This window comes from Peromyscus leucopus, chromosome 5 (genome assembly GCF_004664715.2).
Source record: "Peromyscus leucopus breed LL Stock chromosome 5, UCI_PerLeu_2.1, whole genome shotgun sequence".
In the NCBI taxonomy this organism is placed as follows: domain Eukaryota; kingdom Metazoa; phylum Chordata; class Mammalia; order Rodentia; family Cricetidae; genus Peromyscus; species Peromyscus leucopus.
In genome coordinates, this window is record NC_051067.1 from 57,267,084 (window position 1) to 57,285,201 (window position 18,118).

Here is an 18,118-nt window from a genome sequence, read left to right on the forward strand (position 1 = left end):
AGACCATTAAAAAGAAGACACTAATTAACCACCTTAAACAAGCAAATAAAAACTCCATGTTACTAAAAGCTGGCAATGACCTGGTAGCATGCAAATACCTCAGGTTGGAAAAACATGGGTTTTTGTTGTTGTTGTTGTTGTTGTTTATTCATTTACACATTGTTGTGGTTAGAATGAAAATGGCCCCTATAGGCTCATAGGGAGTACCACTATTAGAAGGTGTGGCCTTGTTGGAGTAGGTGTGACCTTGTGGGAGGAAATGTGTCACTGGGGGTGGGCTTTGAGGTTTCAAGTGCTCAAGCCAGGCCCAGAGTCTCTCTCTTCCTGCTATCTGCCAATCAGGATGTAGAACTCTCAGCTCCTTCTCCAGCACTATATCTGCCTTCATACCACCATCCTTCCAGCCATGATAATAATGGGCTAAACCTCTGAATTGTAAGACAGCCTCAATTAAATTCTTTCCTTTATAGGAGTTGCCATGATCATGTCTCTTCACAGCAATAGAAATCCTAACTAATAAATTATTTTAGCAAACATGGCCTGATATGATTTATAACTTGAAGTACATATAAACATAAGAATAATCTAAAAAATACCATTCATTTATAGGATCCTGTTCAAGATCATCAGCTGGACAACTACATACTATAAAAAAAAAAAAAGTCAAGGCCGGGCAGTGGTGGCACATGCCTTTAATTCCAGCACTCAGGAGGCAGAGGCAGGTGAATCTCTGTGAGTTTGAGGCCAGCCTGGTCTACAAAGTGAGTTCCAGGATAGGCTCCAAAGCTACACAGAGAAACCCTGTCTCAGAAAAACCAAAAAAAAAAAAAAGTCAAGTATGGCTGTGATAGCACATGCCTTTAATCCCAGCACTTGGGAGGCAGAGGCAGGCAGATCTTGGTGCATTCTAGGTTAGCCTGATCTACAAAGTGAGTTCCAGGACAGCCAGAGCTGAAACACATAGTCACAGAGGCAAATTCTGTAAGCTTTTTTCCCCCTATTCTTAAAGCCATAGACACATGGCCAAAGTTGCCAAGTTCTGCTGCTTGCTGGGGCTGGAACACGGCCCCCTCATTGAATTACATCTTCACCAGCTTCTTATTTTCCATGGTTTCCTTCACTGCCTAAGCTTAGCAGTCCTGGAACTTGCTCTGTAGTCAAGGCTGGCTTTAATCTCAGAGATCTGCCAGCCTCTGTCTTTGGAGTTCTGGGATTAAAAGTGTGTACTACCACACCTGGCTCTAAGCTTTTCTTTAATTCCTTTTCACAAGATGGAAAATTAGCTGTGTGGGATCTTGCCCTGAGGTCATCACTCCCTTTATTCCATTTCTTAATCTGTTTATCTCCTTGAATACAAGATTTAGCTCCATTCCACTTCCTGGTGCTCCTTTTCTCCTCAAATTGTACATTTTGTGTTTTTCCTTGTTCAGCTTTCTCCTTTTCATTATAGATCCATATAAGAATGTATCTAGCAAGGAAAGTATGTCACAAGCAATAATTAGGCTGCTTCATGTTTTTTATTCTAACCTAATGAATCTATAACTCAGCTATGTGTTCTTGTGAACTTTAGATTATTTTCTTGGGTTATTCATCTTGAAACTATTATCCAAACACCTAATCTAACCTGAAGTTATTTTAAGGCTTTGTTTCAGCTAATGATGCACACAGAAACCTGTGAATGCATCTTTCAGTATTAAGAGAATTAGAATTTGAGCCAGCCTGGTTCCTGGGATGCAATAGTTTTTCTTAATCATTAACCTGAACTACAATCTATGCAGCTTCTTAGGTAAAACTCATAGGCCCTAGCTATGTAACACTTCCTTGTATTATTTTTATTTATCAAAACTCTGTGTAATCTAACATTACTATTATCAATTAGACAGTACAGCTTAGGGAGGAATGATCTTCATAACAATCCACAGGTAAAAATGCCCAGTAGATTGGGATGTTTCTATGAGATAAACATAACAGGCAGTGGGGATCTCCCCACACCCATTCACACCATGCCTGATAGCAGAGGAAGATGGCAGCAGCAAACATGTAAAGGCACAGCAGAAGCAAAAGACATTCTGGGGTCTGTGGTCTCAGGGCCTTGCCTATCTGAGTCACCCATCAGGGATTTTCCTCCTAGTGGGCTGACACCACCTGCTGCTCCTCTAACATGGCTACCAGCAATACCCCAGTCTCTGGTACCAACTTCTGTCTTAGGGGTTCTATTGATGTGAAGAGACACCATGACCATGGCAACTCTCATAAAGAAAAACATTTAATGGGGTGGCTGACAGTTTCAGATATTTAATCCATCATCATGGTGGGACATAGAGACGGAGAAGGCGCTGGGAATTCTATATCTAGATCAGCAGGCAACAGGAAGTGAACTTTCTCACTAGGTGTGGCTTGAGCATTTATGATATCTCAAAGCCCACCTGCACAGTAACATACTTCCTTCAACAAGACCACACCTCCTAATAGTGCCACTCCCTTTGGGGACCATTTTCTTTTAAACTACTACAGCAAGGTAGTGCTTATGCTTAGCCCTAGAGAGGCCAGGCCACCATTTACAACTTAGACAAGCTTTGACTGAGAATCCCAGCAGGTAAATCGTTGTCTGTATCTGGAGAAAGGTGGGGGTGGGAGCACTGCCTTTGTGGGCCATTGCCTTTGTGAATCTGACATTTTATAGTACTGTGAAGTTAGAAGGAGCCAATCTTCTCCCCATCTATCTCCACATTGCTTGGAAAAATTAGGTCAGAGGACAACATGTGGGAATTGGTTCTTTCCTGTTACCATATGGATCACAGGAATCCAATTCTAGTTGTCAAGTTTGGTGGCTATGGTGATGTTTTTATTTGTACTGAAATGTGATTTTATTTGTATGTTAGTAAGTAAAGTTGCCTGGGGGTCAGAGCTAATAGCAAGCCATAGCAGAAGCCGGGCAGTGGTGGCACATGCCCTTAATCTCGATCACATGACAGGCAGATCTCTGTGTGTTCAAGGATACAGCCAGCATGGAGACACACGCCTTTAATCTCAATACCAACCATAGAAGTCCTGGAGGTCTGTATAGACAGGCAGTGATGAGGAGCTCATGTGGTTGGGTTTACAACCAATGAGAAGGCAGAACAGAAAGTCAATAAAAAGACAGACACACAGGAAGTAGGTCTCTGAGGGGAAGGACGACAGCAGCAGTGAAGGGTAAGAAAAGTTTTTTAGTCTCAGCTCTTAACTACTGCTCTGACCTTTTGGGCTTTTAACTCTGCATTTGGCTCTGTGTTTCTTATTTAATAAGACTGTTACATCTACAGGTGGCAAGTGTTCTTTCTGGCTGAGCCATTTTGCTGGTCTGGAAGCAGCATTTTTGTTAGTTAGAGACCCAGTGATGCCTATTAGCACTTTTTAAACTGGATAAGACATTTTTCTTTCTTGCCAACTAGTGGATGAGACCAGATTTACTATAGATTCAATGAAGAAGCTACAGTTTCATGTTTTTTGAGATAGTATGATATGTTCTCCTTGTAGCTAATGTATCCCATAATAAGTCTTCTAGGATTTCTTTGAATTTGTAATTGTTAATCATGATTGCTGATTGGATTTAGAACCACCATGGAAACGCACTTCTGTGTGTGTCTATGAAGATGTTTCTGGAGAGGTTTGACTGAGCAGGGAAGATCCACATTGAATGTGGTGGTGCCATTTCATGGGCAAACTGAGCACCACCATTGGCCTTGGCTTTCTGATTTCAGACATGCCAGCCTCCTTCCACACCTGCTGTTGTAACTTCCCTGCCAGGATGGGCTGTGTTCCTAGAACAGCAATCCTGAACAACGCCCCCTTCCCTTAAGTTATTTCTTGTCAAGTGTTTGATCAGTGCAGAATTGTAGCAGATATTTTCTCAGTTTAAAACAGCTAATCCCAAGACATCTCCAGGGATGGGAATTGTTGATGAGGAGAGGAAAAGGCCATAACTCCCAAATACATTCTTTGTGGATCAAAAATACCATGTGTTTTTTTTTTTCTAAGACAAGGGAACAGATTGTCCTAAGAACCTGGGGGTAAGAATCATATTTTATAGTCATAGCAGTCAATATCTAACTCTGAACTCTTAGTCTACAAAGCGTCCTCATATGAACTTTTTTTCACCCCAAGTTAGTTTCCTTTATCCACTTCAATAATTTCCTAAGTCAATTATTAACTCAATTAGAATTTTGCTTATAATTTGACCTCTGTTCTCATCCTCTCTTCCTTGGGTATCTACTGCTAGAATTCCAGCAGTCAGGCACTCTGGGAAGGAACAATGGAGAAGGCTAGGGCTAGTCACATACTGTGGGTAGGAGTATCACTTCCCTTTCGGTCTTACATGTGTAAAAATGTCAAAGATTCTTATGATGGCGAGGGAGTGTAGCGGGCAGCAGCCTGAAGATCTGTAGGTGTCCATTCAAGTCCCAACAAGGATGCCCACTGGAGACCCAGTTTCCTGTGGGCTTGTGGCAGGGTTTTGAGCACCTTCCTTATTAATCCTTGGGAAGGTATGTCTGCTCCTGGCCTCAGCTAGCCATTTCTCACAAGTCGGGCAAGTGGGAACATTTGGATCTTGTTTGGACCACATTCACTAGAGGAAAATTCATAGGGTGTTTCTAATTCTCCCTTGTTTTCCCAGTTCTTGTCTGCAGAACTTGCATTCATAGTGGTTGGTCTCAAAACACAGCTAGATGCCTCTAAATTCTCAGGCACCTCAGTTTAACATGGAACTGTGGATTAGGACTACTTTTCCTCCTCAAATCACAAAGCAGTAAGAAGATTGAAGCTTTGATCCGACTCACTACCCATCTTTTCCCTCCCCTTCACAGCAAGGCCAGGAGTAGGTAGGAAGGAAACCAGTTCTGTTTGCTTCCTGCTCCTCCACTTTTCTGGTCACACATCAGGCAGAATGTTTTTCAACCCAGCAGATTAACATCTAGTGATTTTATGTTCCCAAATGCATGCGTAGGCAGTCATAAGGGAAGTGGGCACAGCTGAGTTCCTTGGCTTGAAAGCTGAAAAGCAGCACGTCCCTCATCATCCCGTCACACCAGCTATGGAGCTTCTGCATGGGGTGTCCCAGCAATGTTTCCAAACCTGCATCTCCATGTATGTGGATCAGAAGTTCCCATCACCACTAGGGTTCAGGTTTATCTGGGCTGTCTGGCCAGCCTATGGGGCAGAACTTAGGATTCTAATTGTAATTTTGGAGAAGAAAAAGGGAGGATTAGAGGGGATCTGTATCTGAATTTTTTTTTTTTTTTTTTTTTTTTTTTTTTTTTTTTTTTTAGTCTGATTTGTCAAAGTGCTTGCCTAACCTGCACTAGCAGGGTTTTATTCCCAGCATTGTGTAAATAGAGCATGGTGGTTTAATCCCAGAACTCAATGGGTAGAGACAGGAGGACCAGAAGTTCAAGGGTATCCTTCAATACATAGAAAGTTAAGGCTCACACACACACACACACACACACACACACACACACACAGAGAGAGAGAGAGAGAGAGAGAGAGAGAGAGAGAGAGAGAGAGAGAGAGAGAGAGAGAGAGAGAGCTGGGTATGTCAGTGCATGCCTGCAACCCCAGGAAGCTAAAATAGGAATGCAAGTTCAAGTCTAGCTAGCCTAAGCTGCATAATGATGGCCTGTCTCAAACAACAAAAACACCAAATTTGTAGTCACAAGTAGTGTTAGGTTTATCCAAAGACCAACTTAGCTTCATGAAACCTGTATCTCCAACTTCTTTCCTTCCTATAAAGGCTGTGTGTGTGTGTGTGTGTGTGTGTGTGTGTGTGTGTGTGTGTGTGTGTATGGTGGGAAGAAACCTGCACTATGTTATGCATGTGGGTTCATAGGATAAGTTAACGGAGTCAGTTCTCTATTTCCCAACATGCGGGTTCCAGGGATTGAATCCAGTCATCAGGCTTGGTGGCAAGCACCTTTGCTCAGTGAGCCATCTCACTGGCCCCTTTCTGTAAGGTTTACATGTAGGGCTAAGGGACCAGATTGAAAAAACAGCCCACAAACCTTTAATATCGCAGAAGAGAAGATGTATTTTATCCCTCACCTCTTGGAGTGTGGGATGGCTGGAAATCTCTCAACAGCTTTCTCTTTGTGATTTTTTTACTTACCCAGAAACTTCACTGGATGGGAATATCTCCATAGGAACCAACAATTCCAAGAAATCCTTCAGGGCTGTTGTAAATCCTTCAGGGTTGTTGCAAATTGATTGCATCTCCAAATACAAGTAAGGGAGTCATCCAGTTAGGAAAGAGAACTCATGGTGTTTCATCTCATGCACTTACCTGCTGGAGGGGAACTCTCAGGTGAGAGTCACGCAACACAGAACAAGTAATTACTTGAGTCTGCTCTTATGTCAAATGTTGATTCTCTCTCTTTAGTAAAAATATTTTAGTGCTAATATTACCACAGGGGAAAATTTGGGAGTGGGAAGAGGGTATGTATAGATCTGAAAACAGTAGTGTTAGTGATTGTTACTTTTGTCATAACAAAGGAAAAGTCATAGTGGCCTCAATAGAATGGTATATCTGGCCCAAGTACAGTCCAATACAATCAGTCATGTTGCATTTCGTCATGGCATCAGACAATTTTATCTCCTTGTCAAACTTAAAATGGGCTTCTACCTCACTGGTGGTTCCAGCTCCCACTCTAAGATCACGTGTCTGCCAGTGAGCAGAGCTAAGAGAGGAAATGCAACTCACGTTCTCTTCAAGGCACAGCCCAGACATTGCACACATTGCTTCTGCTCCCATCTCTGTGTTCAAAACTTAATCACATGATCACATGCACCTGCAAAAAGGTTGGAGAATGTCATTAGCTTGGGAGAAAGGTGTTGTTGTATTTTACTATTACGTTGCTATGATACATACAATGACCAAAGCAACCATGGGTAAGAGTTTATTTTAGCTTATGCCTCCAGGTCACAATCTTATCACTGAGGAAATCAAGGTAGGAACTCAAGCAGAAACTGAGTCAGAAGCCATGGAAGAACACTTGTAAGTGGCTTGCTCCCTGGCTCATGCTCAGTCAGTTTACTAATATAGGCCAAGTCTACCTGCCTATGGATGATGCTACTCACAGTAGGCTGGGCCTTCCCATGTCAATCATCAGTGAAGACAATCTGATCAAGGGGAGTCTTAATTGAGGTTCCCTCATCCCAGGTGTCTCTAGGTTGTGCCAAGTTGGCAATAGAAACTGACTAGAACACCAACAAGATGTGTTCTTCTAAAACCTGGAGATTTTACTACCAATGGAAGAAGAAAAGAATGGAATTAGGGTGCCACAGCCATCTCTGTCATAAGGATTCATTTCCGTTGTTGTACACCTCTCTCGATAATTCCACCATCTCAGCTGTACCCGAGTCTGGCTGTGAAGCTCCCACGAGCTTCCAAACCATACCTTGCCTTTGTCTTAGTCACTTTTCTCCTCAGTAGGACAAAAGAGCTGACAGAGGTAACTTAGGGGAGGAGAGGTTGGCTTTGGCTCACAGTTTTAGAGGATACACTCCACAGCGGCAGGGAAGGCATCGGGGAGCAACTCTGCAGCAGGAGAGGTATGTTGGGGGAACTCCTCACATGGTGGCTTCATGGGACAGCAGAGAGGGAGACTAGAAGCAAGGCTGGGCTGTCATTCTCAAAGGTTCACCCCAAAGATCTGTCTCCAAGAGCAAGGCCTCACCTCTTAAAGGTCCCATAACACAAAGCAGCTCTGCTAGCTGGTGTTTGAATACATGAGCCTGTCGAGGACATTTTCAATTCAAACCATAACAGCTTTGTAGCAGAATTTGTCAGACATTTTTTATGTTATTAAAAATTATTAAAACCATTAAAAACTACTGAGGATCCCAAAGGGCTTTCTTTCTTTCTTTTTAAATTTTGTCCTCCAAGTCAAGTGCTTTCTTTTTTTTTCTTTTTTCCCCATTTTTCTTTATTAAGAAATTTTCTACTCACTTTACATACCACCCACAGATCCCACCTCCTCCCTCCTCCCATCTCCCAGCCATCCCTCCCAAGCCACCCCACATCCCCACACCCCCCAAATCAAGGTCTCCCATGGGGAGTCAGCAGAGCCCAGTACACTGAGCCTAGGCTTTCTTAATGTAAACTAGTATCTATCAATCTTAATCATCTTTAAAAACTAAAACCAAGAAAAATTTAAAATATCATTTATTATTTTATAAACAATAAGATAAATCCATTGTATGTAACACCAGAATGACGACAACATTACACATGCAGCTTCTAGGAATTTCCACCATACACTTGTGAAGGAGAGTAAACTAGTTAAACAGTATCTTAGTATTATAAAGAAAAAATTTTGTGATCATATCCCCATCTCCCATAATAAGTAATGATGACACAATTCAATTGAGTGGACTGGAGAGATGGCTCAGTCGTTAAGAGCACTGGTCCCTCTTTCAGAGGACAGCCTGAACCTACATGACAACTCACAACCAGCTGTTGCAGGGAATCCAACATCATCTTCTGGCCTCCCTGGGCCCCAGGCATACATGTGGTAAACGGGTATACATTACAATTTTAATTTTATGCATGTAAGATGGTTTTTATGGTGAGGGTGGGGGTCGAGGCAGGGTTTTGCTCTGTTGGTCAAGCTGACTTCACACTTGCTGTGATCCTCCTGCCTCAGTCTTCTGAGTGCTGGGCTTACAAGTCTGTATCACTAACCACAGCTTTTTAAATTTTTAAATTTTTTTTCTTTTCTAAAATTAGTGATTTGAGATTCTACTTAACATTTCTTTTACCCAAAAAGGTATCTTTTGGAAAAGGGAGAAGACCATAGATAGGAAAGGTCTGGTTTACACTTGGTCACATAAAAGACCAAAAAAGGCTCTGTCTGACCTTTGATTTTCCATAACATTTTCCACCCAGAAATGAAAACTGATAGTTTAAGCTTCTTGTGAATCCCCCTGTTAAATGTGAACATCTAACTCAACTCATTTGAGAGGAAATCTTATGCAAGAGACTGAACAAGAATGTTCTTGAGGGCGTGGGAACCAGAACCTAGTTGCTTTTGGTAGCAGTAGGAGGTGAGAGCACACAGGGATAGCCCGGTGGTTCACAAAGTGTGGTCTAGAGATCAGTATTAAGGCATTACCCAGGAACTTGTGAGAATTCCAAAGTCCACATTTACTGACTCAGAGACTGGGCTGGCCCCACAGTCTGTTTCCTAAGACTTACTGGTAACCCTAGATTGGGAGATTTTTGGAGGGGAATTATTTGAGGACGGCTGGAATATCCAGTCTATAGTTAATCTTTTGTATAATCACCTCCTCTGCTCTGTTATTTCCTCCCTTCATAAACATTGGAATTATTCCTTTCTTTTCAGTGTTTTCATGATCTGTACCAGATACATGTCTGTACCTTGTGTGTCCACTTGTAAGCATCAATAGTGCAGGCCAAATTTAGAGTAAAGGAACCAGTGGCCTATTAGTAAAGCATTTGATAAGTATAATTCATGTTCTGGGACCTAGCCTGCTGCTCCTGACATTGATCCTAGACACAGGCTTCCAAATATTGAAGCTCCACAGTTCCCCACAACTTGGCTACTTTGGTTTGATATTATTCAAAAATTGTTCTGCCAAAGTTTCTGCTCTTTAGAAATTCAAAAGTGAAGCTTCAGCAGAAAGGGGGTTCCTTTCTAGGATTGAGATAAGAATATATGGAGTCCTAGTCACCAGCCCAGAGTTTTAAAGGCTGATCAGTAAATGATGAAATCAGAAGAACCAGTCAGGCAAGCAGAGGCTGGTAAAGGAGCCATGTGGCTAGGATGAGTTTGTGAGAGCAGAAAGGGGGTGCAAGGGAGAAGGGGGAAGGAGGATGGAGAAGGACTGAGGAGTATTTACATTAGTGCTAGGCTCTCCAAACTGGGAAGTTACAGTGAAGTCGCCTAAAGCTACTTTTTCTATATTATGTATGGCATGAAAAGTATCCATGCACTCTAGCTTCCATCAACATATATACACAAAACCAAAACACACAGAGTGCTGTTGGGCCCTCTCTCCCATTAAAGACTTTAGAAATGGTTAGTTAGATCCCACTCTTCAGTGGCAAAGTCCAGGTTAGTGATGGACATGCTGTTATGTCCTGTGACTTCAGAATTTTCCAGAACCCAAGGGATCAACAGGAGACACCTGTTGAGTGAGTGTTTGTCTTCTTTGATTTTGCTTGAGCTTCATGATCCCCATCAGCTTCTCTTGGCCTCCGACTTCTTCCAGTTTTCTAGATGCCTCTTCTACTCTTCTTCCTGGAAGATTAACTCAGTCACAGCCACACGTGTCATAGTACAACATGGTCCCCACCCAAGCACATGTGAACTAAACTGTCCGTTTTAATGCTGAGATTCTAAATTTGAATTCTACCTCAGAATCTTGCTGCCTTTTTACCTGATGAAACCTAGCTGCAAGGCTTCCCCATCCCTCCAGAGGCCAAAACTGACTGTCCACTTAATCTCTTCTGTGCATTGATAACACAACTCACTGTTTTGAGAAAGAACCCAAAGAAGCCCTCCCATATCCCAGCTAACTCCAGGCTGGACGGTACAGATACAGAGACTGAGTGGGTCTGTGGAGGTGGATGTCCTAATGGGCTGTGCTTGGTGGCTAACCTCCAAGGGATATATTAGCTGAGACACTCACTTTACTTTTCACCATAGGATCTGGTGGTTTTAGGCTGTCCCTCTCTTGGAAACCCAGGGCCCCTCTCTGACTCACCTCTCGTCCTGACTCCCTACTTTTTACCCAGCTGACCAATCATACTAATTTGATCAACTCTTCTCTGTACTGCTTGATTTCCTTTCTTCCTTTTCAATCAGATCCACACACCTACCCAAGTGCAGTCATCAACTTCTATGTAGATTTATTCCATCGTAATGTAATCAAACTGCTATCACATGTAAGCCTGGCCTCTACATGGCACTCAGACCACTCAGAAGCCCAGGGTTACTGTTTCTGCCCTAAGTGAGGTGCTCTGAGGTGCAGTCACCGTCGGCAGGAAGTTCCAGCTCCTTAGTCTGGCCTCATCTTCCATGCCAATATTTCTGTCCATCTGTGCAGTGTGGTATCACTGTGTCCACGGTCCCCATTTGTTTTAAACCCCATCATCCAGGACTGCCTTCTCCCAAACCTTACCACTCTATTTCAAGCCTCCTCTTCTAGAAGCTATTTCCTGCCTTGCTTTACCTGACATTTCAGAGGACATCAGCTCAGTATGTCACCTTTGAATCCCATGTGGAATTAAATACCTTTTCTGTTTACATATCTCCATCTTAGACTTTTAGCAAATCTTCCTACCTCCTTCATTCCCTCCCTATCCCCCTTTCTGCTTTTTTTTTTCAGTAGTAAGGATTGAACCCAAGGCTAGGAAAGTGCTCTACTATATCCCTAGCACTACAAAAAATTTCATTTTTTTTTCTTCCTGTATACTAGTCTATAAGTTCCCAAGAGCAGGGCCAAGGTGTGTTTGTCTGTGGTCTACAGTGCAGCATCCAACATTTGGCAGTTGAGGATGGTCTATCTTTCCCCCTTTAGTTCTGTGGAATAATAACTGCTGAACTGGAATAATAGTAGCAATTGAGCGCACTGAGTGATTTGTGTGAGTTGAAAACTCCTTGTTTCTAGCTAGTGATAGCCTGTAGGTTTTCTGCAATGATGGGAATCCTTAGTACTTTTGTTGTCTACTAAAGAGACATACGTTGGTAGTGAAAACTTGAAATATGGTTAATGCAATTAAAGAACGTGTGTGTGTGTGTGTGTGTGTGTGTGTATGTGTGTGTGTGTGTGTTGCATGTGGAGGCCAGAGGACAATTTTGGGTGTCATTCCCCAGGAGCCATCTACTCTGATATTTTTGAGACAGGGTCTCTTATTGCACACTCCTAGCTCCTAGTAATTGTTCCTAAACAACCAGAACACCTCGGGCAAAGATCAGATTTTTCAGTAATTCACGGGTAGGATTTCTAATTGGCCACAAGAGGGCACCATTAGGTGAAATTAGCCTCTAGAAAGCAGAAATTTTGTTTTTGTTACAAAAAATAATATCTTATTTTTAATAATGTGTCCATATGGGGACACATGTGCAAATATGAGTCAGAGACAGGGTCTTGTTATGTAGCCCCAGGCTGGACTCCTCTGTACTGGGATTTTAGGTATGTTCCACAATCACTCCCCCCCCCCTCAACAGAGGTATGGTTTTTGTTTTTGGATTTTTTTTTTTATCAAGTTCTTTGATCAGAGGGGTCATATTGAAATTATATTGCAGTCTCCCTAATGACTGTCGTACTGGGAAGTCTTGGGAACTCCTGTGGTTTTAGACACTTCCTTACTTCCCATTATAAACTATGCCATTAAGGCTCACAAGGAGCCTATCCTCTTGAGTTTGGGTCTTCAAGCTACCAAAGAAAAGGCTATTGCCAGGTAGATGCTCACCCTGAGCAGGGAGACGGTCTAACAAGTACTGAGGCCCCTAAACTGTCAGGCATATGATATTATGCTTCATACCAGAACCCCAAGAAAACACCTTAAGGAAATGGATAGATTGCCAGGGCTATGAATAATTCCTAGTGCAACAACCATTGGGGTCTCCTCATTTGGTCTGCAAGGATTTCTACTTCATGATTCACCTGAGGAAAATTAGGAGCAGGCCAGATGAACAACACAAGAAGGGAAAGAATTGGATTCTCACCCACCCACCCACCTTACGGCTATGTTATTAAAGGATTTAAGAATATCCGGGTTGGCCAGACCTGCTTTGGCAGGAGGGGGACGCCCTTCACATTTGGGACTATGATGGTTAGTTTTAATTGTCAATTTAACACAACCTAAAATTACCAGAAGGGAATTGCTCAAAGAGGGGTCACCTAGGTCAAGTTCCCTGTGGGCATGTCTGCAGGGGATTGTCTTCATTATGTTAAGTGATGTGGAAAGGCCCAGCCTAAACCCACGTGGTTGGGTCCCATTCTGTATAAAAAAGAGAAAGTGAGCTGGGCCTAAGTGTGCACGCATTAACTTAGTGCTCTCTGCTTTTGATGGTGGGTGTGATATGAGTAACTGCTTCACGTTCCTTAGCTCCCACACAGTGGTGGACTGCAACCCAGAACTGTGAGTCAAATAAACCTTCTCCCTTGAGCGGCTTTTGTCTGGGTATTTTATCAGACCCACAGGAAATGAAACAGGACAGGGACAGGAGAGCTTATCCAGCTGACTCTACTGAGGACGGACTGGCTTTTCTCAAGATGGTTTTACATCCTTACCTCTTTTTAAAAAAAAATTTAGTTAGTTTTTTGATATAAGATCTCATCTAGCCCAGGACTGATGCCTTGATTTCCCGGCTTCTGCCTCCTGAGAGCTGGGGTTGTAGGTGTAGGCCACTATACTTGCTTTCTTAGGATGCTGAGCTCAAGCCTGGGCTTTGTGAACATCCTTAGGTACTCAATCTACCAACTGAGCCACATCCCTAGGCACTTCATTTATTCATTCATTTCTTTTGAGATATGTCTCACTATGTACCTGAGGCTGACATGTTATTTTCTATGCAGCCCAGGCTGCCCTCAAACTCAAACTCAAGACCTTCCTGCCTCCAAGTCTTGAGTGTAGGGATTAAAGGTATGTGCCTGCATGCTAAGTCCTCTCCCCCTTCTCTTTCCCTCTCCCTGCCTCCCCTGCCCTGTGCAAGTATGTGTGTGTGTGTGTGTGTGTGTGTGTGTGTGTGTGTGTGCGCGCGCGCGCGCGCGCGCGCGCGCACGCGTGCGGGGTGGGGGGTGAGGGGGGAGTAAATGTGTATGTGGAGGCCAGAGGTCAACCTTGGGTATTGTTCCTTAGACCATTCACATTATTTTTTCCCCAAACAGTGTCTCTTAATGAACCTGGAGTTCACCAGTTTCACTAGGCTGGGCGGCCAGAGAGTCAGAGGGCTCCACTTGGGCCTGCCTCCTCGGCACTGGAATTACAGGTAAGTGCCCTCCCATCCAGCTTCTGTTTGGTTTTGTTTTGTTTTCTGTTTTAGAGAACTTGGGGCACTGGAACTCAGGTGCTCGCGCTTGCGCGGTAAGCACCGGACCGAGGGAGGGATCTCCTCAGCCTGTCAGTTAAGTCCAGGCTCTGGGCAGTGTTCATGGTTGCCAGGCCAGGGACCAGACACTGGGGGTACTTAGCCCTTATGGTGTCGGACTCACCATCTGCGTTGCCAGGTGAGCCCACTCAGAAGAAGGATGCTGATGAGCAGGAAGGCGCAGCTGGCCACTGGGAAAAGAGAGGGAGTTCAGGGTGAGCACGGGGCCATGCTTTGGGGAGAGGGGGGCAAAGGAGCTGGATCCATAGGGCAGGCGAGAAAATTCCCTAGGTGAGCGCGGAGCTCCAGCACAGCTGGGCCTACAGCGTCTTCGTGGTATAGAAAGGGGCCGGCACTTGCCCTCTGGAAAGGAGTGCAGCTGAAACGTAAGGAAGGCTCAGAGCGCAGGCCGCACCGCAGCTTCTTCCATGAAGGAAATGTTGAAACCAGATGAGAAATCCTAAACACGCTGATATTTCCTGGAGGTGCTTCACTTCCCAAATGTTGACTTGTGAAGGTTCCAGAATCCGCCCCTCCCCGCCCCCTCCCCCCCCCCCCCCCCCCGCAGTGGTCCAGGTCAGTGTAGCTTTGAAGCCTGTTTTTAACCCCTACCGGGAACAACTAAGGTGTTTATGGACATTTTTTTTTTCCTTTCCCTGGGTCTCAGCTTTGTCCCTCACTTAAGTTTGGGGGGCATTGTTCTTGAAGATGTATGTGGGAGGAACTGGTTTAGGGCGCTTTAAGGTTTAAGTCTTATTAGTTAGGCTCTTGGTTTGTATTGATTGTCAGGACCTAGAGTCACTTTAGAGACAAAACTCTGGGCATGTCTGTGCGAGATTATCTAGACTAGGTTAACTGAGGCAGGGAGACCACTCTAAAAGTGGACAGTGCCGTTTCATGGGCTGAGATATGGGCTCTATGAAAAGGGGAAAAACAGTGGACTGAGCAAAGCATTTCTCTCTCTCTCTCTCTCTCTCTCTCTCTCTCTCTCTCTCTCTCTCTCTCTCTCTCTCTCATTGTGTAGTTCTGACTGTTCTGGAACTCACTCTGTAGACCAGGCTGGCCTCAAGCTTGCAGAGATCTGTGTGCCTCTGCTTTCCAAGTGCTGGGCTTAAAGGCGTGCGCCACTATAGACAGCCTTTCTCTGTTTCTTAACTGTAGATGCAATGTGACCTCCCTCTCCTTTGCCATGCCTCCCCATGGTGATGGACTGGATCCTGGAACTGGGAGTCAGAACAAACCTTTCTTTCCTCCAGTTTGTATCATCAGACATTTGATCAAAGCAGTTGGAAAGGTAGCTAATCCAACTCCCAGCATACCACAGCTGATCCACAGGGTTTTGAGCAAGGTTCAAATCTATAGTCATCTTTCCCCCTTGTAAACATTAGTGAAAGGAGGGATCATTTCAACCAGTCACACTGCCTATGTCTTGGCATGCTGCACAATTTGTCCATGAATGAAAGGGCCTGGCCCACCTGCTATCTGAAACTCCGTTGTGAATATGAATGTCTCCATAGTTGTAGGGGCTTCTGTCAGCAGTTGGAAGTCTGTGGGAAAGAGAGACAAGCAGACACTCAGTTCCTAGCAAGCACAGGACTGCACGAGGCCGGGAGAGGAGGGGCTTCTCAGTGAATTCATCACTCGGTTGGGAGAAGGGATATGAGGGGCCCGGTGAGCAGGATCTGTCTGGAAACCTCAACCTCAGTCGTGTGATTTCTCCTTCTGACGCTTCCTTTAGATTGTTGGTGTATGTAGAGGGGGTGTACACATTTATGTGTATGTGTGTTCATGTGTGTGCAAGCGCCCATGCACATGTACCTATGGAGGCCAGAGGTCAACATCAGATGTCTTTCTTAATTGATGACCTTATTTCTTGAGACAGGGTCTCTTACTGAACCTGAAGCTCATTGGTTCCATTAAACTAGATGATGGCCAGCAAGCCCCAGTGATCCTCTGTCTCTGCCTCCCCAGTGCTGAGATTATAGCCAAATACTGCCATATTTGCGCATGGTTTCTGGGGGATCAAACTCAGGTCCTTATGCTTTGCATGACAACTGATGCTTTGCATTACCAACTGAACCGTCTTCCCAGTCTGCTTTGGGCTGATTGTGTTGCTATGGCCATGTTCTTGCTTTGGAGGAGAGGAAGGCAACTAGGGCCAGCTTCCCCTCCTCATCTTATTCATTGCTGGAGGAGCTTGCATAGCACTGTCAGCCCTTGCTTGATGGCCAAATGTTGGTTCTCAGAAGCTCTCTCCATACCTGTGGTGGTGATGGGACAGGAAGTCTCACTCTCACTCTCAGGAAAAGGACCTCTGCTTCCTTGAGATTCTTCACTGGCTGCAGAAGAGAAAAAGCAATGAATTTGGAACCCAGGATGGATTCCACCCAGGATGAGACTCTAACGCCTCCCTCCACCTGCCATCTGCTGCTGGCCCCAGATACACCTGCTAAGGCATGACACCTTGTTTGGGCATGTCTCAGGGACACAGTTCCACATCAGGGGCACTAGAAGCAGCTAGAGGGCCATAGTAGAGCATATAAAGGGGAATTCTAGCCCTGACAGTGACTATCTCTGGAACTGTGAGCAAGTCTTTCTTTCCAGGCTTCCTACTCAGCCCTGGATTCCACCCTTGACTTGGAAATGAGTCAAAATCACACATACCCCCTCCACCAAATTTAGCTTTTACAGTCCCTTTGTGATCAGTGACTCAGTGTTATAGTGGGTAGCTGTTTTGTCTATGACCTTAAAGTACTGCCCCTAGAGAGGTAGCAGGTAACTGTCCTACTACCTATGACCTTGAAGTACCTGCCCCTGGGGCATGGCTCAGGGCTACCCTTAAGACCTGAGAGGCACATATTCCACTTCCTCTTCTCTCCCTCATGGGCTTGAATGATGAGACAGACCAGGTGGAAAAACAGTGTGGGACTGTACCTCGGCCTTCCAGGATCCTACGATAAGTCTCTCATGCTGTAGTGAGTTTTCCTCCCTAATAAATTCCTTCACCTCTAAGCAGACTCCATGGATTTCTCATAATAGAGTGTGCTGGCTAGTTTTATGTCAACTTCACATAGGCTAGACTCATGGGAAAAGAGGAAGCTTCAGTTGAGAAAATGCTGCCATAAGATTGGGCTGTAGGCAAGCCTGTAGATCATTTTCTTAAATAATGATTGATGGGGGAGGGCCCAGCCCATCATTGGTGATGCCACCTCTGGACTGGTGGTCCTTCTCTAAGAAAGCAGGTTGAGCAAGCCACTAAGCAGCATGCCTCCATGGTCTCTGTATCAGTTCCTGCCTCCAGGTTCCTTCCCTGATTGAGTTCCTGTTCTGACCTCCTTCAGTGATGAACAGTGATGTGTGGAAGTCAAATAAACCCTTTCTTCCCCAAGTTGCTTTTGGTCACAGCATTTTATCACAGACACCCAGGGACTTGCCATTCCATCTCCTACAAAGAAAACTATTGGCATGCCCTGGCCACGAGGGTGACTCATTGGAAGTGAGTGATGAGAAAGACATAGCATCCTGAGAAGACCCTGGAGGAAGTCACAGAATGTGACAAATGGTAGTAGACAAATGGTAAAGAAACTAGGAAAATTCATGAATGGATGTGAGTAACTTTTGATTATGGAAGTAGTAAGATTTCAAACAAATATGGCAGAAGATCTCGACACAGGCAGGTTGTATGTAGCAGGAGTGTGTATATGAGCAGGAGTGTGTATGTGAGCATACATGCTAAAGCAAACCACTTCTCACATAATATATATATATATATATATATATATATATATATATATATATAAATCAAAGATCAGGGAGGACCTTTACAGGGAGTGTAAATGACAATGGAGCACTGTACAATGACACACCTACATTAAATACCAGTGAAAGGAAGAAGCATGCGGGTACAAGGCTGGACTTATCCTTGTGAACTATGGGATGTCTTGGTAGTTGGGTAGAAACTGTGGAAGTTCAGGATCAGCTAGACACAGGATAGCATTATTACAATGAGAAAGCATCCTGTG

The 18,118-nt window shown here is 44.3% G+C and overlaps 1 protein-coding gene across 1 annotated transcript in view; it reads right to left on the reverse strand.

The window, feature by feature from the left end:
• Positions 1 to 8,183: 8,183 nt before the first annotated feature.
• The window catches only part of Il2ra (interleukin 2 receptor subunit alpha), a 50,046-nt gene continuing 40,111 nt past the window's right edge, over positions 8,184 to 18,118 (reverse strand). The window contains exons 5-8 of the mRNA XM_028892322.2: positions 16,358 to 16,435; positions 15,572 to 15,643; positions 14,221 to 14,287; positions 8,184 to 10,298 (exon numbers count right to left, since the gene is read on the reverse strand). Coding sequence (XP_028748155.1) covers positions 10,274 to 10,298; positions 14,221 to 14,287; positions 15,572 to 15,643; positions 16,358 to 16,435 — 242 coding nt within the window. The 3' untranslated portion in view covers positions 8,184 to 10,273. The remainder of the gene's footprint in view (positions 10,299 to 14,220; positions 14,288 to 15,571; positions 15,644 to 16,357; positions 16,436 to 18,118) is intronic.